The 23,973-nt window shown below is 49.2% G+C and overlaps 1 protein-coding gene across 3 annotated transcripts in view; it reads left to right on the top strand.

Moving 5' to 3' along the window:
• Positions 1–23,973, top strand: part of DCAF6 (DDB1 and CUL4 associated factor 6) — a 413,552-nt gene that overhangs the window by 385,286 nt on the left and 4,293 nt on the right. For all 3 annotated transcript variants that reach the window (XM_069944434.1, XM_069944435.1, XM_069944436.1), the window contains one exon: positions 22,447–22,552. In XM_069944434.1, the coding sequence (XP_069800535.1) occupies positions 22,447–22,552 (106 nt within the window). The remainder of the gene's footprint in view (positions 1–22,446; positions 22,553–23,973) is intronic.

The following is a 23,973-nucleotide window of genomic DNA, read 5'->3' as shown; positions in this document are numbered from 1 at the left end:
CCCCCGCAGGAGCGGGTTTCTTCTTTGTACAGAAGAAGGATGGATCTCTGAGACCCTGCATCGATTATAGGGGTCTCAATGAGATTACTCTCAAGAACAGATACCCTCTCCCTTTGATCTCAGAGCTGTTCGATCGCTTCCATGGAGCTCAGATATTCTCCAAGCTCGACCTGCGGGGTGCCTATAATCTAATTCGTATCCGCAAGGGAGATGAATGGAAGACGGCCTTTAACACCCGTGATGGCCACTACGAGTATCTGGTCATGCCCTTTGGCCTTTGTAATGCGCCAGCCGTCTTCCAAGACTTTGTGAACGAGATTTTTCGTGACCTACTCTACACCTGTGTGGTGGTATATTTAGATGATATCCTCATCTATTCCTCCAACTTGGACTCTCATGTCAAGCATGTACGTCTGGTCCTCCAACGTTTGAGGGAGAACCACTTGTACGCCAAACTGGAGAAATGTCTATTTCATCAATCCAGCCTTCCTTTCCTGGGTTATGTCGTTTCTAACAAGGGTCTCCAGATGGATCCCGTGAAACTTTCGGCCGTCCTCCAGTGGCCTCGCCCCGTCGGACTTCGAGCCATCCAGCGCTTTCTTGGCTTCGCCAACTATTACCGGCAGTTCATTCCGCACTATTCTACACTTGTTGCACCCATTGTCAATCTTACCCGGAAGACTGCTAATCCTAAGGTATGGCCACCTGAAGCAGAAGAAGCCTTTCAACGCCTTAAGACGTCCTTTGCCTCGGCACCCGTCCTAACTCGCCCCGACCCCACCAGACCTTTCTCCGTGGAGGTGGACGCATCCTCTGTAGGTGCTGGGGCAGTTCTTACACAAAAGGATGCCAAGGGTAAGATCCGCACCTGCGGATTCTTCTCTAAAACCTTTTCTCCAGCTGAGAAGAATTATACCATTGGAGATTGGGAACTCTTGGCCATCAAGATGGCCCTTGAAGAATGGCGTCACCTTCTGGAGGGGGCTAGACATCCGGTCAACATCTTTACGGATCACAAAAATCTGCTGTACCTCCAGACGGCCCAGCGCCTTAATCCTAGGCAAGCCCGTTGGTCCCTCTTCTTTTCCCGTTTCAATTTCTTCATCCATTTCCGTCCCGCGGAGAAGAACATCAAGGCCGATGCCTTGTCCCGCGCTTCTGATGTCCTAGGACAAGATTCTACTCCTCGTCATATTGTACCACCAGAACGCCTGCTTCCTGTGGCTTCCGCCGATCTTCGTCTCCTACCTCCAGGAAAGACGTATGTTCGTCCAGCTCTTCGAAGACGAATCCTTAAATGGGGACATAGCTCCCTATTGGCTGGACACCCAGGTGTACACAAATCTCTTCGCCTTATCTCCCGTTACTACTGGTGGCCAACGTTAGGGAGGGATGTCAAAGACTTTGTGTCCTCATGCTCCTCTTGTGCCCGCAACAAGATCTCTCGGCAGAAACCACCTGGCCTACTCCATCCGCTACCGGTCCCAGAAGCCCCTTGGCAGCACATTGCAATGGACTTTATCACAGATCTACCTCCCTCTGCCGGCAATACTGTAGTCTGGACGGTGACCGACCGTTTCTCTAAGATGTCGCACTTCATTCCACTACCTGGTCTCCCATCTGCTCCCCGTCTAGCCAATCTCTTCTTCCTGCACATATTCCGCCTGCATGGTCTTCCGCTCACCATTACGTCAGATCGAGGAACACAGTTTGTCTCCAAGTTCTGGCGGGCCCTCTGTCACCGCCTTCAAGTGAAACTAAACTTCTCCTCAGCCTATCATCCTCAGTCTAACGGTCAAGCGGAGAGAGTGAATCAAATTCTGGGTTGCTATTTACGTCACTTTGTGTCGGCTCGACAAGATGACTGGTCCGATTTGCTACCCTGGGCTGAGTTCTCTTATAATCATCTAGAGTCCAGCTCCACAGGAGAATCCCCATTCTACATCGTCTACGGTCGTCATCCTCGTCCTCCTCTACCTTTGTCCTCCTCTTCTTCTCCTGACGTGCCTGCTGTCAACGTCCTGGTCCAAGACTTCTCGGCCATCTGGGAGAAGATTCGTCAGTCATTGTTGCAGGCTTCCTCCCGTATGAAATCTCAGGCAGACAAGAAGAGAAGACCTGCCGTGTCTTTTAACCCTGGGGACAAGGTATGGCTATCATCCAAATACATACGCCTGAAGATACCCAGCTACAAATTGGGACCTCGCTTCTTGGGTCCTTTTGTGGTTTTGAGACGCATCAACCCCGTGGCCTACAAGCTCCGTTTGCCCTCCTCTATGCGCATCCCCAACTGCTTCCATGTTTCCCTTCTGAGACCTGTAGTCCTTAATCGCTATTCCCGTGAACCTTCCCCACCTTCTCCTCAACTGGACACCACGGACGTTTATACTGTCGAGGACATTCTTGCCATGAAGACCGTTCGAGGGAAACGTTACTTCCTAGTCGACTGGAGAGGTTTTGGTCCTGAGGAGAGGTCTTGGGAACCTGAAGCTAACATCCTGGACCGCAACCTCGTAAAGAACTTCTTGCAGGTCAGAAAGAGGGGGAGGCCAAAGGGGGGGGTACTGTCATGGCGGCCCGCGCCGCCTCCGCTCCCGAGCGCCGCCCGACCCCATCTCTTACCTGCCGCAGGAGGTCCCCTGCATCTCCTGGGGCTCCTGTGTCTTCCTCTTCCCTGACTCCCGGCGTCTGCACTGCACGCCGGGGAGTCTCAGTGTGTCAGAGCCGGCGCGCGCGTCCCCGCCTCCTGGGGCGCGCGCGCGCCGGCTCTGCTATGTCTTAAAGGTACAGTGTCCCCACAATTGGTCTGGCCATTTTCCCTGCCCCTATTAAAGGCTGCCCCTTCCTGTGCCCTTTGCCGGATCTATAGTGCCCTTTGCCTATCAGAGAAAGCGGTCCTTATTTCACTGCCATTTATTGTGTACCAGTCCTTGCTCACGTTCCCTGTCTCCGCCCTTGTACGCCGCCTGCCCTGACCTCTTGGCCCGTCCCTGACTACGTCCTTGCCCTACGATTTTGTACTTCGCCTCTACTCGCCACCTACACAAGCAAGTCGCGCCAGGGGTAGCGACCTGGGGGTCGCCTGCCGCAGCAAGCCCATCCTGCCTTGCGGCGGGCTCTGGTGAATACCAGCGGCCCCTTAGACTCCGCTCCCTGGTGCGGCTCAGTACCATCGCTTGTGTGGGCTACGCGGATCCACTGACCCAGCCGTTACACTGTGGAAGCAATAAACTCAGCTGTTTGATTTCATCTCGAGCGCTGCGGTTATTTACCTCTTATTTATATATTTTTTTAAAATTCTTTATTTATCACCACCAGACAAGTAAACGATGTACAGCATGGTACACGCCCTGTACCAAATTAAACATACCGCAAGATGTGTCATCACAGTGTAAGTTACAAAGCAGCACCTACTTCCAGCATGAAAACATCTTAGAAAGATGCAGAAACAATCGGGCGGACCCGCCGACATCGCCCACACCTTTTTCACCTTTTCAGAACCAAAAGAATAGAGAAAACGAAGTAGAGGAACAAAGAGAGAACAGACCGAGTAGCAAAGACAAAGAGGGAGGGGGGGAGGGAAAACAGGGTAGAGGGAAACGGCGTGTGCCCACAGAAACCCCAGCAAGAATATCAGCTCCACTACCGATCAGGACCGCTAAACCAGCTCCCAGGCCGGTGTTAAGTTAAGCAGGGGTGCGCAGCAGATCTCTGTACTCAGAAGATTCCTGAAATTGCATCCATGGGGACCAGGTCGAGTGAAATTGGTTATTTTTCGAGTGCAACTCGGAGGTCAGGTCCTCCATTTGCATTAAGTCATTAACCTTCGTCACCCACATTGATAACGGAGGGGCCGTACGTTGCTTCCAGCACAATGGTATGCATGCCCTGGCTGCCATCACCAGGAAACTCAAAAGAGAGCGCCTATATTTCTCCTGTGGAATACTACAGTGATGGAGTAGGAACAGAGCAGGACCCAGCCGTACAGTAGTTCCCGTGACCAGCTTAGTTACACGAGTCACTTCTGCCCAAAAATTACACAATCGCGGACACTCCCAAAATGTATGTAAGAACGTCCCCTCGTCAGTGCCACACCTCCAACACATCAGATCCACCTGCGGTATAATTTTGTGGAGCTTGGATGGTACCCTGTACCAACGGGCCAGCAATTTGTACCCAGCCTCTTGGAACTTAGAGCTGATGGACGACTTATGAGTCAGGTAAAAGATACGTAGTCGCTGAGAGTCAGATAGCGTTCAGGGTTCAGTCATGTCCCCCAACAAAGACGTCGACAACCAACTATTGTCACCAACTATTGTCTGCTCTGAAAATTCCAGTCGTTATCCATTTGCGGAAAACTTTGTCGGTCAAGCTAGGACTAAAATTAGGATTGCCCAAAATAGGAGTCATACTGGAAACAAGAGGCACAAAATGCCGCCTGATCACCTCCTCCGCACATGCCGCCAATGTCGGCCCAATTGTAGGATGGTACTTAAGATCTGAGAGGACCACGGTAGGCAACCAAGCAATTCCTTTCAGCGGGATCCCAGTATAGGACTGCTCTATATGGACCCATGGCTTCCTAGCACCATTTCTGCACCAATCCACTATGTGTGTGAGCTGAGTAGCCAGGTAGTATTTCCTTAGGTCTGGGAGCCCCACCCCCCCTTGATCCTTTGGTCGCGTGAGGAACGCTTTCCGAATGCGAGCCGATTTATCTCCTCAAAGCGAGTTTTGGCTGCCGACAAGGAGCGAAAGAATGCCACAGGCACCTTAATTGGCAGGCATTGAAAGAGGAACAACAGTCTGGGTAGGATATTCATTTTATAGATCGCACAACGCCCAAACCAGGTGTGTAGGCCTTTCGCCCAGCGGGTACAGTCCGCTTTAATGTTGTTCAATAAGGGGACGTAATTACGCTGATACAAGGTGCTAAGGTCTTGGGCCAAATGAATCCCAAGGTACTTAATAGAATGGGCAGCCCAGGTGAAGCTGAAGGAGGAACGCAGGTGTGCCACCAACTCAGGCGCCAGAGAGACATTCAAGGCTTCAGATTTTGCAAAGTTAATCTTAAAATTAGATAACCTGGCGTATTTGGCAAATTCCGCCATCAAATTGGGTAGGGCAATACGGGGATTGGAGATAAAAAAAAAAAGTAAATAGTCTGCATATGCCGCTATTTTATAATGGGACCCCCGAATTTGCACCCCTTCTATATTGGGATTGGCCCTGATATAGCACAGAAACGGCTCCAATGTCAAGATGAAAATGAGAGGGGAGAGGGGACATCCCTGCCGCGTGCCATTGCGGATAGGGAAGTTCTCTGACATAACGCCATTGATCTTAACTTGAGCGCTAGGAGCTACATATAGCGAAGGCACCCATGCGAGGAAGGACGGCCCAATGCCCAGAAATTTCAGAGTCTCCACCATGAAGGACCAATTAACCCGATCAAATGCCTTTTCGGCATCAGTAGACAGCAGCATTAAGGGCGAATCTGAAAGGTTGGCTTTATGGATCAGGTTAATGGCCCTCATGGTGTTGTCTCGTGCCTCTCGTCCCGGCATGAAACCTGCCTGGTCCGTATGCATGATGGGGTCCAAAAGCACCACCAGCCGGGACGCTAAAATCTTTGAAAAAAGCTTTCGGTCCACATTTAAGAGAGAAATGGGTCTATAATTTGAGCATTGGGCACTGTCCTTCCCCGGCTTAGGGATCACCGCCACGTGAGCGCGCGTGGTATCAAGTGGCAGAGATGCCCCCTAAGAAATGGAATTAAAGGCAGCAAGAAAATGGGGACTGAGTATACTCAGGAATGTTTTGTAATACACAAGCCCAAATCCATCAGGCCCAGGGGATTTTCCTGTTTGAGTGGATTTGATGGCAGCTGCAAGTTCCGTCCCAGAAATAGGTGCTTCCAACGCCTCAATATCCTCCTCACTTAAAGAAGGCATGTCGCTCTGTGCTATATAGCAGCGAATCTTATCCCCAAAAGCAGGATCAAGTGTTGCCGGATTTTTCTTATCTACCGAATAAAGAGAGGTATAGAATTGCCTGAATGTCTCTGCAATGGCGGAAGAGGTGTGGACCCGCGTGGATGAGTTAGACTGAATAAACGGAATATAGGATAGTTGCTGTTGTGTGCGGAGCGCTCTAGATAGAGAGCGACCGCATTTGTTACCAAATTCGTAAAAATGACGCCTGCATTTGGCCAGTTTCGCTTTGGCTGTTTTAGTAAGGTGTGTACGTAAAAGGTCACGGTCTTGTAACACTGCAACTCTATTCTCCTCACTGGGAGACTGCTTATGTATACTTTCCAGCTCCTTCACTCTATCAAGAAGGTGCAGGGTCTTCACCGAGTGCTCTTTCTTGAGCCTAGCCCCATGTTGTATAAGCACCCCTCTAGCTACGCATTTATGTGCCTCCCAGAGGACCCCGGGGGATATGTCTGTGGTGGCATTGGTAAGGAAATAGTCGCCAAGAGAACGCTTAAGGTCAGCGAGGACCACTACATCAGATAGGAGGGAAGCATTCAACCTCCAATTCCATTGCCGTGGCATAGGGTACGGAAGAGATAATTTCACTGTGACTAGGGCATGGTCGGAGAAGGTGATAGAACCAATCTCCACCTCCGTAAGGAGATGGAGATCTCTGTGCTTTAGCAAGATATAGTCCAACCTGGAATACATATCCCTGACTGGCGAATAGAACGAGAAGTCTCTATCCCTTGGATGAAGGATTCTCCAAGTATCCACAAGTTGGTGATCGAGTAAAGTGTCATTAAACCCCCTTACAGTCGTATTAGGTAAGTGTGAGTACCCCTTAGATGTGCCCAGTCTTGGATCCAAGGCCACATTAAGGTCACCCCCTAGAACCACTATCCCCTCAGCGAACTCGTCCATCAGCTCTAGGTTACGTCTAAGTGCGATATCCTGACCTGAGTTAGGCAGGTAGGCCACCACTAGGGTATATAAAGAGGAAGCAATCCTGCCCTTAACCCTTAAAAGTCTGCCCTCTCCATCACTGCGAGAATCCACATACTCCCAAGGAAGAGAGCGGGATATCAAAATACTCACGCCTCTCGCCTTAGAGTCATCCGTGAAGCTGTGGTAGGCCGAAGGATACCACCTATTAGATAACTGAAACAAAGCATTAGCAGTTATATGAGTCTCCTGGAGAAACGCAACCTGTATATGCTGAGCTTTTAGGAAATTAAGCAAAATCGACCTCTTACCTGGGTCATGCAGACCTTTCACATTCAGGGTCCCGAGCACAAAGTCTCGCTGGCTAAAGGTAGCCATGGCAGGGTTGTTCCACAGGCACACACCGTCAGGGAAGGGAACAAGGGACCAGAAGAGGAGAGGAAGCAGACAATAGGACACAAAGAATCAGAGGGGAGAGAGGTAGATTGACAGATACAGACAGAAAAGCAAACTAGAAGAAAACACTGACAAAGAGAAAAGAGAACAAGGAACCAAAGAGTATCAGAAAGGCACCGAAGTGCGCATAGGACAATCAGACTGACAATCAGACCTACAAAAGTAGAAGTGGAGGAGTAGAAAACCATGGGAGAGGGAGTCCCCCACAGCAGCACATTTCACTAACCACAATCCCGAAGGAACGAAGACCAACTGTAAACAGACCCCAAAATAAAGATAGAAGGGAGGGAGGGAGAAAAAGGGGGAAGCAGAAATGAATCCTGCACCAAAAACAAGTGCACTGACAAGTCTCTTAACTATTCTCAAGGAAAGAGACTCCTTAAGAACTGCACGGATAGAAAAGAAACCAAAGGAGGAAGAGCACAGAGCAGATTAAAGACAAAACCATATCATCCTATAACCAGAGTCCTGAGTTAACACAGGCCCAATATGTCCGTGCATGAACAATAAACGACCAAATCCTGAAGGATGTCGAGGACCACAAATTGAGAGGCCCCTTGGACTCAACAGTGCTCACTCTTCCTGTAACGAACGACCTGTCCGTGACAGTTAACAATAGAGTTTCATAGAGGAGAATCCCACACACGAACTTCCACTTAGGCTTCCAATGGGAACGGGTTAGACAGATCAGGCAGTCGTTCCCCTTGAACCAGATATCCCGGCTCATCCCTGGAGATGGTGCGGGATGATCTTCGCCTTCTAGGTGCGCTGGTAGGCAGATCCACACGTCCCAATGCGAGCCAGTCCGGAACCTCTATAGCAGGTATATCCAGGAAGTTGAACAAATTAGGCAGCTCTTCCGGGTGACGAAGAGTAAATGTGGCAGAGTCTTTCCTAATCACCACATGAAACGGATGGCCGCAACCATAAGTAGCCCCAGCATCCTTGATCTTAGAAAGCAGTGGTTGAATCAGTCCGCGCATATACAAGGTGCGAGCAGAGACATCAGGGTAGAGATGAAGATCCACACCTTCAAAGGTGATTTGGTTGTTATCTCTTACAGCTCTCAAAATCAGCTCCTTATCAGTATAGTAGTGAAGGCGGCACAGAACATCTCTCGGTGGAGCATTAGTATTCTGAAACATTCTGGACACCCTGTGCACCCGGTCGATGCGGAACGTAGCATCTTCCGGTCTGTTAGTCAGTTGGTTGAAAAGACATGTCACTCGCGTTAAAAGGTTATCAGCAGGAGAGAGCTCAGGTAGACCCTTAATTCGGACATTATTTCTCCTCCCCCTTGGTCATCCAAGTGCAGCGCCATAGATTGCAAATGGCGGCGGGACACTAATGCATCTTGCTCCAGTAACTGCATTCTGGCATCTAAGGCAGAAACTGCCGATTCTGTGGAACTGGTTCTGGTGGCCAGCTGCTCAATTTCTCCCCTCACACCCTCTATCGCCTGTTGCTGGGCAGATTCAATCCTCTCCACTACACTCTGTAGGTCCTGCTTAGAAGGCAAGGCCTGAATCAGCTCCCTCAGTAACTGGAGCCTACCTGCGCATCTACAGAGGGCCCGGGCTGGATATCGGAGGCCACGGAGGAGTGAGAGGGTGAGGACGAGGGGTCCCGGGTGGTCCAGGAAGCAGACAGTGGGTCGCCCTTACCACTGCGTGGGGGGGGGATGACTGGAGTGCCGCGCGCTCCTCTTCTTCTCGGCGCGTCGGCGCCATGACAGGCTGAAGGTCTCTGCGCACGCCGGGGCTGGGGGACCGCACAAACCGATCCAGGCTATTTCGGAGCGAAACCGAGCGGGTCGGGTGAGGGGTAGACTTTGCTGCCGTGCGTCTGCGCCCTCCAGGCATAGCAGGTGGTTTGCTGGGATCTGTAATCTTCCTGAGATGCGCTGCTGTGGACGAAGCTCCTCACAGACACGTCCTTACGCCGCCATAGCTAAGCCACACCCCGATTTACCTCTTATATACAGTCTCCACGGTTGGTTCCATCGTGGACACCATTGGCATATTCCAGATTTGATTTTGAGTGCCGCATCTGTTATACTTCCTCTGTATCTCTCTGTATCTCTCGCTCTCTCTTTATATATACAGATATATATATTTCTCTCTCTCTCTCTCTCTCTCTCTCTCTCTATATATATATATATATGACTGTATCTCTCTCTCTCTCTCTCTCTATATATATATATATATATATATATATATATATATCACTGTATCTATCTCTCTCTCTCTCTCTCTCTCTCTATATATATATATATATATATATATGACTGTATATCTCTCTCTCTCTCTCTCTATATATATATATTAGAAAATGTACCCGGCGCTGCCCGGGTATAAATTGTCAGTGTGTTAATTAGATTTGTTCTAAGGTGCCCAGGAGGCCAAGCTAAAGGTATTGTTTCATCTGAGTTAATCAGTGGAATTAGTGTATACCTGTAGTCAGGGCCGGATTAAGGTTGGTGGAGGCCCTGGGCTAAAATTTTGTTGGCCCCCCCCCCCCCCCCCCCCATTTTTTTTTTCCAAATATATCCCATACAGGGCACAGCAGACTTAGCACCTACCCCTCCTCACTCCTGGCTGTGTGGCTCAGCATCCTCCTCTGTTCTGCATATGATGGTCACTAGAGGCTGCAGTCCAGAGGAAGATGCCAGGCCCTAGAGACAGGATGGGGAGGGTGTATTCCCACTCGGGGTGTATTCCCACTTTGTGTTTATGTTAATAATACATAATGCGAGAACACAGCCCTTCTGTACTTTCTGTGCTCTCTTGCCCCCTGTGTCAGCCCCCACAGCAGCAGATGCAGATGTGAATCACTGAAGGAAGCTGGACATGCAAGTCTAAGTCCCATCTGCAGTTCCCAACCATGTACACTAGCTGAAGCAGTAAGGAGCAACCAGAAAGTACTTAAAGGCTGTGTAGAATATATAGCAAATATGGTACATGTGAACGTACCCTAAGGATTAAAATACATAGCTGTGTGCAGCCCATGATATGGCATATATAGCCTGTGTACAGCATATGACATACATAGAATATACACCATATGCTGCACACAGGCTATATACCATACACTGCTCTCAGGCTATATATCATATGCTGCACACAGGCTATATATCATCCACTGCTCTCAGGCTATACTGTATATCATATGCTGCACACAGGCTATATACAGTATATACCATATGCTGCACACAGGCTATATGTCATATGCTGCACACAGAATATATACAGTATATACCATATGCTGCACACAGACTATATACAGTATATACCATATGCTGCACACAGGCTATATGTCATATGCTGCACACAGAATATATACAGTATATACCATATGCTGCACACAGACTATATACAGTATATACCATATGCTGCACACAGGCTATATGTCATATGCTGCACACAGACTATATACAGTATATACCATATGCTGCACACAGGCTATATCTCATACACTGCTCTCAGGCTATATATCATATGCTGCACACAGACTATATATCATCCACTGCTGTCAGGCTATATATCATACACTGCACACAGACTATATACAGTATATACCATATGCTGCACACAGACTATATACAGTATATACCATATGCTGCACACAGGCTATATACAGTATATACCATATGCTGCACACAGGCTATATACAGTATATACCATATGCTGCACACAGGCTATATACAGTATATACCATATGCTGCACACAGGCTATATACAGTATATACCATATGCTGCACACAGACTATATACAGTATATACCACATGCTGCACACAGGCTATATACCATATGCTGCACACAGGCTATATACAGTATATACCATATGCTGCACACAGGCTATATACAGTATATACCATATGCTGCACACAGGCTATATACAGTATATACCATATGCTGCACACAGACTATATACAGTATATACCACATGCTGCACACAGGCTATATATCATATGCTGCACACAGGCTATATACAGTATATACCATATGCTGCACACAGGCTATATACAGTATATACCATATGCTGCACCCAGAGTATATACAGTATATACCATATGCTGCACACAGGCTATATACAGTATATACCATATGCTGCACACAGGCTATATACAGTATATACCATATGCTGCACACAGACTATATACAGTATATACCACATGCTGCACACAGGCTATATATCATATGCTGCACACAGGCTATATACAGTATATACCATATGCTGCACACAGGCTGTATACAGTATATACCATATGCTGCACACAGGCTATATACAGTATATACCATATGCTGCACACAGACTATATACAGTATATACCATATGCTGCACCCAGAGTATATACAGTATATACCATATGCTGCACACAGACTATATACAGTATATACTATATGCTGCACACAGACTATATACAGTATATACCACATGCTGCACACAGGCTATATATCATATGCTGCACACAGACTATATACAGTATATACCATATGCTGCACCCAGAGTATATACAGTATATACCACATGCTGCACACAGACTATATACAGTATACCATATGCTGCACACAGGCTATATATCATATGCTGCACACAGGCTATATACAGTATATACCACATGCTGCACACAGACTATATACAGTATATACCATATGCTGCACACAGACTATCTACAGTATATACCACATGCTGCACACAGACTACAGAATTATTATCTCATGCAGTTTTGCCACAATTTCAGCTGATACAGTAAACCTCTGCTATTAAAAAGCAGCGTGTGTATTATGGCAAAGAGCAATATTTCCCTATTTACTTCAGGGTTCCCTACCAAATAGTTTTCTACAAAAAAAACAAAGAAAAAACTTGTAATTCAGTGACTCACAGGTGACGTCTTCTTTAATCTCAGGTGTCACTTTCCTTTTCCTCTCCATCTGGCCTGGACCTCCAGGATGATTTCTTGCAGCTACAATTCTTCTCTTTACAACCTGCAAGACAAACATCTCAGGCTCCGCACATTTCCTTCAATTTCCTTCCCTTTTTTCTTAATGAGTGTGTGGGTTGTCCCCTGTATGTAGGATCCTCTGCTGTGCCCCCATATAGTAATAATGTCCCCTGTGCCCACATATAGTAATATCTCCTGTTGTGCCTCCGTATAGTAATAAAGTCCTCATGTTGTGCCCACCTATAGTAATATTGCCCCCTGCTGTGTCATTATATAGTAATAATGTCCAGCCCTGCTGTGCCCCCTGCTGTAATGTGCCCCCATAGTATATACCCCCTGCTCTAATGTGCCTCCATAGTATATGGCCCATGCTCTGATATGTGTCCCCATACATAGTATATACCCCTGTTCTGATATGTGTCTCCATACATAGTATATACCCCCTGCTCTGATATGTGCCCCCATAGTATATGCCCCCTGCTGTAATGTCCCCTTACATAGTATATGCCCCCTGCTCTGACATGTGTCCCCATACATAGTATATACCCCCTGCTCTAATGTGCCTCCATAGTATATGGCCCATGCTCTGATATGTGTCCCCATACATAGTATATACCCCTGTTCTGATATGTGTCTCCATACATAGTATATACCCCCTGCTCTGACATGTGCCCCCATAGTATATGCCCCCTTACTTAGTATATGCCCCCTGCTCTGATATGTGTCCCCATACATAGTACAGTATATGCCCCCTGCTGTAATGTCCCCATACATAGTATATACCCCCTGCTCTGATATGTGTCCCCATACATAGTATATACCCCATGCTGTAATGTCCTCCATAGTATATATACCCCTGCTGTAATGCCCCCCATAGTATATACCCCCTGCTCTGACATGTGCCCCCATAGTATATGCCCCCTTACATAGTATATGCCCCCTGCTCTGATATGTGTCCCCATACATAGTATATACCCCCTGCTCTAATGTGCCCCCATAGTATATACCACCTTCTCGAATGTGCCCCCATAGTATATGCCCCCTGCTCTGATATGTGACCCCATACATAGTACAGTATATGCCCCCTGCTGTAATGTCCCCATACATAGTATATACCCCCTGCTCTGATATGTGTCCCCATACATAGTATATACCCCATGCTGTAATGTCCTCCATAGTATATATACCCCTGCTGTAATGCCCCCCATAGTATATACCACCTGCTGTAATGTCCTCCATAGTATATACACCTGCTGTAATGTCCCCCATAGTATATACCCCTGCTGTAATGTCCTCCATAGTAAATATACCCCATTCACTCATACTCACCTGATCTGGGCGGGGGATGGGTCTTCTCTCTTCTCTCCTGGTTCCTTCAGCCTGGCAGCCGCTGTGACAGATCGTCCAGCAGGCTCTGTGACGTCACCTCCCTGCTGCAGCTGGAGAAATCAGGTTTCCTACCACTTGAGGTCCCGTCGGCGCGCTGTCCTCTCCTCAGTGAGGTCAGAGGGGAGGAGGGGGGTGGGGGGTCGCAGCAGGAGAGTGTTGTTCGGGATCCTCCAGGAAGCCTCTATCAGGGGGAAGTCTGAGGAGCCTGCCGGGCGGGAGATGTGTCAACACACACTCATCCTGCAATTCTAATTATGTACAATGGCCGGACCATGGACAAATAAAGCACTTATGCCTGGTGTCTATGAAAATTAGTCTGTAAGCTCCAACGAGCAGGTCTCGTCTATACTCTGTATTTTGTATTTTTTGTTATTTTTATTAACTATGTAATTATTTATTCCAATTTAACTGCGTATTATGTACCTCTGTACTGTATGCATAGAAAAAAAAGCGCTGCGGAATCTGTTGGCGCTATACAAATAAATTTATTATTATTATTTATTATTAACCCTACACCCAGGCCTGTATTTAGAGTTCATGCTGCCCTAGGCACTTTGCATGCTGAGGCGCCCCCCCCCCCCCCCCTTCCCCTCGGCACTGACAGGTTACCTGCATGGTGTATACTGGGAGCTGGGTGCTGGAGGCCGGCTCCAGCCGGTGGGGGCTCAGTGTAGGGAAGTGACCCCAGAACAGCACTAATAGGGGATAGAACAACAACATCTCCCCCTTTCCCCTATTAGTGATGTTCTGGGGTCACTTCCCTGCACTGAGCCCCCACAGATCTCTGTATTCTGATCTCCCACAAAGCATCCAGGACCCAACTACAACAGCTGCAGGCACTACAACTCCCAGCATGTACTGACAGTCTGCAGCCCTCAGCATACGCTGGGAGTTGTAGTGCCTGCAGCTCTTGTAGTTTAAAAATTTGCGCTAGTGTACTGTAGTGACCCCGGGGCTGTGTCAGTACACTACCGCAAACGATACACTGACCCATTAAGACCCCAATGGTGCACAGGCTCTGCACACTATAGAAGTGATTATAGTGCAGTTACTAATGACTCACAGGTGACGTCTTCTCCTATTGCCGTCGCTCACACTTCGCTTTCTTCTCCATCTGGAGCAGCATCATGAAGACTTCTCCGACCACAACTCATCTGCAGGCGGGCAGCTGGGGGTGACTGGGGAAGGGAGGCAGCTGGGGGTGACTGGGGAAGGGAGGCAGCTGGGGGTGACTGGGGAAGGGAGGCAGCTGGGGGTGACTGGGGAAGGGAGGCAGCTGGGGGTGACTGGGGAAGGGAGGCAGCTGGGGGTGACTGGGGAAGGGAGGCAGCTGGGGTGACTGGGGAAGGGAGGCAGCTGGGGGTGACTGGGGAAGGGAGGCAGCTGGGGGGTGACTGGGGAAGGGAGGCAGGTGGGGGTGACTGGGGAAGGGAGGCAGCTGGGGGTGACTGGGGAAGGGAGGCAGCTGGGGGTGACTGGGGAAGGGAGGCAGCTGGGGGTGACTGGGGAAGGGAGGCAGCTGGGGGTGACTGGGGAAGGGAGGCAGCTGAGGGTGACTGGGGAAGGGAGGCAGCTGGGGGTGACTGGGGAAGGGAGGCAGCTGGGGGGGGCTGAGGAAGGGAGGCAGCTGGGGGTGACTGGGGAAGGGAGGCAGATGGGGGGGACTGAGGAAGGGAGGCAGATGGGGGTGATTGGGGAAGGGAGGCAGCTGGGGGTGACTGCGGAAGGGAGGCAGCTGAGGGTGACTGGGGAAGGGAGGCAGCTGGGGGTGACTGGGGAAGGGAGGCAGCTGGGGGGTGACTGGGGAAGGGAGGCAGCTGGGGGTGACTGGGGAAGGGAGGCAGCTGGGGGGGGGGGGACTGGGGAAGGGAGGCAGATGGGGGTGACTGGGGAAGGGAGACAGCTGGGGGTAACTGGGGAAGGGAGGCAGCTGGGGGGGTACTGCAGAAGGGAGGCAGCTGGGGGTGACTGGGGAAGGGAGGCAGCTGGGGGTGACTGGGGAAGGGAGGCAGGGATAGCAGCTGGGGCAACAGGGGGAGGGGAAGAAGCTGGGGGGCAGGGAGATCAGCTGGGGCGACCGGGGAGGGGGAGAATCTGGGGAACAGTGGGAGCAGCTGGGGCGACCGGGGTAGGGGAGAACCTGGGGAACAGGAGGAGCAGCTGGGGTGACAGGGGGAGAAGATGGGAGGGCAGCTGGGGTGGCAGGGGGAGGGGGAGAAGCTGGGGTGACAGGGGGAGAAGATGGGAGGGCAGCTGGGGTGGCAGGGGGAGAAGCTGGGGGGCAGGGAGAGCAGCTGGGGCGACTGGGGGAGGGGGAGAACCTGGGGAACAGGGGGGGCAGCTGGGGCAACAGGGGGAGAAGATGGGAGGGCAGCTGGGGTGGCAGGGGGAGAAGATGGGGGGCGGCTGGGGTTGCAGGGGGAGAAGATGGGGGGCGGCTGGGGTTGCAGGGGGAGAAGATGGGAGGGCGGCTGGGGTTGCAGGGGCAGAAGATCGGGGTAAGCTGGGGTGGCAGGGGGTGAGGATGGGTGGGGGCAGCTGAGGTGACAGGCAGGGAGGGAAGAGTGAGCGGTCGGGGGGCTGAGGGATCAGCTGGGTGGCAGGGGGATTAGCCGGCTTACAGGGAGACCAGCCGGGGGTCCGTGGGATTAGCCGGCTGGCAGGGAGACCAGTCGGAGAATCAGCAGGGTGGCAGGTACAGAGGCAGGCTGAAAAGGTCTCCCCCATGCAGGGCCGGCGTGAGCTTCCGGTACAGACAGGCTGGAAGCTCACAGTGCAGCCCAGCGATGCCCGAACTTCTTCCCCACTCAGCAGCGTGCGTGTGACGTCATCACGCCGCTGCCAAACAGGAGAGAGGTTCGGGCATCGCGGGGCTGCACTGTGAGCTTCCGGCCTGCATGTACCGGAAGCTCACGCCGGCCCTGCATGGGGGAGACCTTTTCAGCCTGCCTCTATACCTGCCTGATCCCCCGGCCGACCCATCACTCCCCTGAGCCCCCCCCCCCAAAACCGCCCGGGCGCGGACGTTAGCGCCGGGGCGGCGGAGGGGTTTAACAAAAAAAAAAAAAAAAATTGCTCCGGAACTCCCCTTCCGGGTTCCAGCTGGTGGGGGCCCCCTAGTGGTGGAGGCCCAGGGGCACGTGCCCCTTGTGCCCCCTCTTTAATCCGGCCCTGCCTGTAGTGCATAGTTGGAGGGGTTCTGTATACCCACAATGTATAGTTTTTAGGGGTCTCGCATATCTGTAGTGCATAGTTGGGGGGGCTGTATACCTATAGGGCCACATGTATCATCCGGCGAATGGATGATTTTCGGCGGAAAGTGCCGATTTGCGTCTTTTTTTAAGCAAAAATGGCGGATTTGCGAATAAAATATTCGCAAATCGGCACTTTCCGCTGAGTACGCCAGGGGGCGGAAAGGGGGCGCAAAAAAGTGGCGGAGAGTGGGCGGAACGGAGGGCGCGGACTCAAAGTCCGCGCCATTTATCATCCGTTCCGCCAAAATGTACGCCGAAAACCTACTCCAGTCCTCAGCTGGCGTAGGTTTTCGGCGGTGCGCAACGGCGCGCACGGGATTTATGTAGAGGCAGTCCGCCTCTACATAAATCTCCGTAGCGCCGGAGCTGCGGGGGCATTTTTACGTCCGGCGTAAAAAACGCCGGACTTAATAAATGCCTCCCATAGTGTATAGTTGAGGGAGGTGCTGTATACCTGCAGTGTACAGTTGGTGAAGGTCCTGTATACCTGTACTGTATAGTTCGGGGGTCCTGTATACCTGTAGTATATAGTTGGTGCTGTATACCTGTAATGTATAGTTGGTGGAGGTCTTGTATACCTGTAGTTTATAGTTTGAGGGTCCTGGATACCTCTAGTGTATAATTGGTGGAGGTCTTGTATACCTGTAGTATATAGTTCGGCGGTCCTGTATATCTGTAGTAAATAGTTTGAGGGTCCTGTATAACTATAGTATAGAGTTAGTGGAGGTCCTGTATACCTGTAGTGTATAGTTTGGGGTCCTATATACCTGTAGTATATAGCTGGTGGAGTTCCTGTATACCTGTAGTATATTTGGGGTCCTGTATACTTGTAGTATAGAGTTGGTGAAGGTGCTGTATACCTGTATTATAGAGTTGGTGTAGGTCCTGTATACCTGTAGTGTATGGTTTTGAGGTCCTGTATACCTGTAGTGTATAGTTTGGGGTCCTATATACCTGTAGTATATAGTTGGTGGAGTTCCTGTATACCTGTAGTGTATAGTTTTGGGGTCCTGTATACCTGTAGTGTATAGTTTGGGGTCCTGTATACCTGTAGTATATAGTTGGTGGAGGTCCTGTATACCTGAAGTATATAGTTGGTGGAGGTCCTGTATACCTGTAGTATATAGTTTTGGGGTCCTGTATACCTGTAGTATATAGTTTTGTGGAGGTCCCGTGCACTTGTAGTGTATAGTTTTGGGGTCCTGTATACCTGTAGTGTCCTGTATACCTGCAGGGTTGTATTTACCCGTATGGCAGTGTTATTCAGTCACAGTGTGTCGGTATTGGTCATGTCTGGTATAGGGGTGTTATCCAGTCACAGTATGGCGGTATTGGTCAGGTCTGGTGTGGCGGTGTTATCCAGTCACGGTATGGTGGTATTGGTCAGGTCTGGTATAGCGGTGTTATCCAGTCACAGTATGGCAGTATTGGTCAGGTCTGATATGATGGTGTTATCCAGTCACAGTATGGTGGTATTGGTCAGGATTGGTGTGGCGGTGTTACCCAGTCACAGTTTGCCGGTATTGGTCAGGTTTGGTATGGCAGTGTTATCCAGTCACAGTATGGCGGTATTGGTCAGGTCTTATATGACAGTGTTATCCAGTCACAGTATGGCGGTATTGGTCAGGTCTGGTATGACAGTGTTATCCAGTCACAGTATGGCGGTATTGGTCAGGTCTGGTGTGGCGGTGTTATCCAGTCACGGTATGGTGGTATTGGTCAGGTCTGGTATAGCTGTGTTATCCAGTCACAGTATGGCAGTATTGGTCAGGTCTGATATGATGGTGTTATCCAGTCACAGTATGGTGGTATTGGTCAGGATTGGTGTGGCGGTGTTACCCAGTCACAGTTTGCCGGTATTGGTCAGGTTTGGTATGGCAGTGTTATCCAGTCACAGTATGGCGGTATTGGTCAGGTCTTATATGACAGTGTTATCCAGTCACAGTATGGCGGTATTGGTCAGGTCTGGTATGACAGTGTTATCCAGTCACAGTATGGCGGTATTGGTCAGGTCTGGTGTGGCAGTGTTATCCAGTCACAGTATGGCGGTATTGGTCAGGTCTGGTATGGAGGTGTTATCCAGTCACAGTATGGCGGTATTGGTCAGGTCTGGTATGGAGGTGTTATCCAGTCACAGTATGGCGGTATTGGTCAGGTCTGGCAGTGTTATCCAGTCACAGTATGGCGGTATTGGTCAGGTCTGTATTGACAGTGTTATCCAGCACAGTATGGCGGTATTGGTCAGGTCTGGTGTAGCAGTGTTACCCAGTCACAGTTTGGTATACCTGTTGTGCCCTGTATATACATGTACTGTATAGATGGAGTAGGGGGTCCTGTATACATGTACTGTATAGATGGAGTAGGGGGCCCTGTATATACATGTACTGTATAGATGGAGTAGGGGGCCCTGTATATACATGTACTGTATAGATGGAGTAGGGGGTCCTGTATATACATGTACTGTATAGATGGAGTAGGGGGTCCTGTATACATGTACTGTATAGATGGAGTAGTGGGCCCTGTATATACATGTACTGTATAGATGGAGTAGGGGGCCCTGTATATATATGTACTGTATAGATGGAGTAGTGGGCCCTGTATATATATGTACTGTATAGATGGAGTAGGGGGTCCTGTATATACATGTACTGTATAGATGGAGTAGGGGGTCCTGTATATACATGTACTGTATAGATGGAGTAGTGGGCCCTGTATATACATGTACTGTATAGATGGAGTAGGGGGTCCTGTATATACATGTACTGTATAGATGGAGTAGGGGGTCCTGTATATGCATGTACTGTATAGATGGAGTAGGGGGTCCTGTATATGCATGTACTGTATAGATGGAGTAGGGGGTCCTGTATATACATGTACTGTATAGATGGAGTAGGGGGTACTGTATACATGTACTGTATAGATGGAGTAGGGGGCCCTGTATACATGTACTGTATAGATGGAGTAGGGGGTCCTGTATATACATGTACTGTATAGATGGAGTAGGGGGTACTGTATACATGTACTGTATAGATGGAGTAGGGGGTCCTGTATATATATGTACTGTATAGATGGAGTAGGGGGCCCTGTATACATGTACTGTATAGATGGAGTAGGGGGTCCTGTATATACATGTACTGTGTAGATGGAGTAGGGGGTCCTGTATACATGTACTGTATAGATGGAGTAGGGGGTCCTGTATACATGTACTGTATAGATGGAGTAGGGGGTCCTGTATATACATGTACTGTATAGATGGAGTAGGGGGTCCTGTATACATGTACTGTATAGATGGAGTAGGGGGTCCTGTATATACATGTACTGTATAGATGGAGTAGGGGGTCCTGTATATACATGTACTGTATAGATGGAGTAGGGGGTCCTGTATACATGTACTGTATAGATGGAGTGGGGGTCCTGTATACATGTACTGTATAGATGGAGTAGGGGGTCCTGTATATACATGTACTGTATAGTTGGAGTAGGGGGTCCTGTATATACATGTACTGTATAGATGGAGTAGGAGGTCCTGTATATACATGTACTGTATAGATGGAGTAGGGGGTCCTGTATATACATGTACTGTATAGATGTAGTAGGGTGTCCTGTATATACATGTACTGTATAGATGGAGTAGGGGGTCCTGTATATACATGTACTGTATAGATGGAGTAGGGGGTCCTGTATACATGTACTGTATAGATGGAGTAGGGGGCCCTGTATACATGTACTGTATAGATGGAGTAGGGGGTCCTGTATATACATGTAGTGTATAGATGGAGTAGGGGGTCCTGTATATACATGTACTGTATAGATGGAGTAGGGGGCCCTGTATACATGTACTGTATAGATGGAGTAGGGGGGTCCTGTATATACATGTACTGTATAGATGGAGTAGGGGGTCCTGTATATACATGTACTGTATAGATGGAGTAGGGGGTCCTGTATACATGTACTGTATAGATGGAGTAGGGGGTCCTGTATACATGTACTGTATAGATGGAGTAGGGGGTCCTGTATACCTGTACTGTATAGATGGAGTAGGGGGCCCTGTATATACATGTACTGTATAGATGGAGTAGGGGGTCCTGTATATACATGTACTGTATAGATGGAGTAGGGGGTCCTGTATATATATGTACTGTATAGATGGAGTAGGGGGTCCTGTATACATGTACTGTATAGATGGAGTAGGGGGTCCTGTATATACTTGTACTGTATAGATGGAGTAGGGGGTCCTGTATATACATGTACTGTATAGATGGAGTAGGGGGTCCTGTATACATGTACTGTATAGATGGAGTAGGGGGTCCTGTATACATGTACTGTATAGATGGAGTAGGGGGTCCTGTATATACATGTACTGTATAGATGGAGTAGGAGGACCTGTATACATGTACTGTATAGATGGAGTAGGGGGTCTACCAGTTATTACTGTGGATGTTGTGAGGCAGCTTCCCTAGCAACCATTGCTCCCTGTGAAAATGAAAGCAGTAATCCTATTGGTTGCTAAGGCTCCAACTGCCGTGTCTGCTGCAGCTAATTATATCACCTGTGTGTGCAGTGAGGAGATTTTCCCATTCATCTCTATGGGGCGCCTCTCTTTCCCCTCCCCCTCCCCTCCTGTACATCTGGCGGGGACGGGACCTTCGCAATAACCTTCCCGGGCACCCAATGTATCTGTGGGCCAAATTTGGGGTCAAACGGTTCAGGCGTTTGGAAGTCTATAGAGGACAGACAGATAGAAGGACAGACAGACTTTGATTTTTATGATATAGATATATATATATATATATGACTGTATCTCTCTCTCTCTCTATATATATATATATATATAACCGTATCGCGCTCTCTCTCTATATATGACTGTATCTCTCTCTCTATATATATATGACTGTATCGCGCTCTCTCTCTATATATATATATATGACTGTATCTCTCTCTCTATATATATATGACTGTATCTCTCTCTATATATATATATATGACTGTATCTCTCTCTCTATATATATATATATAACCGTATCGCGCTCTCTCTATATATATATGACTGTATCTCTCTCTATATATATATATGACTGTATATCTCTCTCTATATATGACTGTATCTCTCTCTCTATATATATATGACTGTATCTCTCTCTCTCTCTCTCTCTCTATATATATATATATAACCGTATCGCGCTCTCTCTCTCTATATGTATATATGACTGTATCTCTCTCTCTATATATATATGACTGTATCTCTCTCTATATATATATGACTGTATCTCTCTCTCTATATATATATATATAACCGTATCGCGCTCTCTCTCTATATATATATGACTGTATATCTCTCTCTCTATATATATATAACCGTATCGTGCTCTCTCTCTATATATATATATGACTGTATCTCTCTCTCTATATATATATATGACTGTATATCTCTCTCTATATATGACTGTATATTTATCTGATAGTTTTCTGGATCTCCAGGTCATTTCACGTAATGAATTAATGTTGGAAGAAACTCGGAACACCATCACAGTGCCGGCATCGTTTATGCTGCGGATGTTAGCGTCACTGAACCATATCCGGGCAGGTACGCTTGACTTCTGTATTTTTTATAACCTTCCTTTGGCTTCTTTATTGTGTGTGTGTGTGGGGGGGGTGGACTTTTCTTGCCGCGCTCCATGTTACTAGGTATTACATAGGGAGAGAGGAGCCTGCCCGCCAGGTATTACATAGGGAGAGAGGAGCCTGCCCACCAGGGATTACATAGGGAGAGAGGAGCCTGCCCGCCAGGTATTACATAGGGAGAGAGGAGCCTGCCCGCCAGGTATTATATAGGGAGAGAGGAGCCTGCCCGCCAGGTATTACATAGGGAGAGAGGAGCCTGCCCGCCCGGTATTACATAGGGAGAGAGGAGCCTGCCCGCCAGGTATTACATAGGGAGAGAGGAGCCTGCCCGCCAGGTATTACATAGGGAGAGAGGAGCCTGCCCGCCAGGTATTACATAGGGAGAGAGGAGCCTGCCCCCCAGGTATTACATAGGGAGAGAGGAGCCTGCCCGCCAGGTATTACATAGGGAGAGAGGAGCCTGCCCGCCAGGTATTACATAGGGAGAGAGGACCCTGCCCGCCAGGGATTACATAGGGAGAGAGGAGCCTGCCCGCCAGGTATTACATAGGGAGAGAGGAGCCTGCCCGCCAGGTATTACATAGGGAGAGAGGAGCCTGCCCACCAGGTATTACATAGGGAGAGAGGAGCCTGTCCGCCAGGTATTACATAGGGAGAGAGGAGCCTGCCCGCCAGGTATTACATAGGGAGAGAGGACCCTGCCCACCAGGTATTACATAGGGAGAGAGGAGCCTGCCCGCCAGGTATTACATAGGGAGAGAGGAGCCTGCCCGCCAGGTATTACATAGGGAGAGAGGAGCCTGCCCGCCAGGTATTACATAGGGAGAGAGGAGCCTGCCCGCCAGGGATTACATAGGGAAGAGAGGAGCCTGCCCGCCAGGTATTACATAGGGAGAGAGGAGCCTGCCCGCCAGGTATTACATAGGGAGAGAGGAGCCTGCCCGCCAGGTATTACATAGGGAGAGAGGAGCCTGCCCTCCAGGTATTACATAGGGAGAGAGGAGCCTGCCCGCCAGGTATTACATAGGGAGAGAGGAGCCTGCCCGCCAGGTATTACATAGGGAGAGAGGAGCCTGCCTGCCAGGTATTACATAGGGAGAGGAGCCTGCCCGCCAGGTATTACATAGGGAGAGAGGAGCCTGCCCCCCAGGTATTACATAGGGAGAGAGGAGCCTGCCTGCCAGGACTTACATAGGGAGAAAGGAGCCTGCCCGCCAGGGCTTACATAGGGAGAGAGGAGCCTGCCTGCCAGGTATTACATAGGGAGAGAGGAGCCTGCCCACCAGGTATTACATAGGGAGAGAGGAGCCTGCCTGCCAGGACTTACATAGGGAGAAAGGAGCCTGCCTGCCAGGACTTACATAGGGAGAAAGGAGCCTGCCT

This window comes from Dendropsophus ebraccatus, chromosome 11, assembly GCF_027789765.1.
Source record: "Dendropsophus ebraccatus isolate aDenEbr1 chromosome 11, aDenEbr1.pat, whole genome shotgun sequence".
NCBI lineage: Eukaryota > Metazoa > Chordata > Amphibia > Anura > Hylidae > Dendropsophus > Dendropsophus ebraccatus.
Note: the sequence above shows the minus strand (reverse complement) of the source record. Positions and strands in the feature narration are given on the sequence as shown.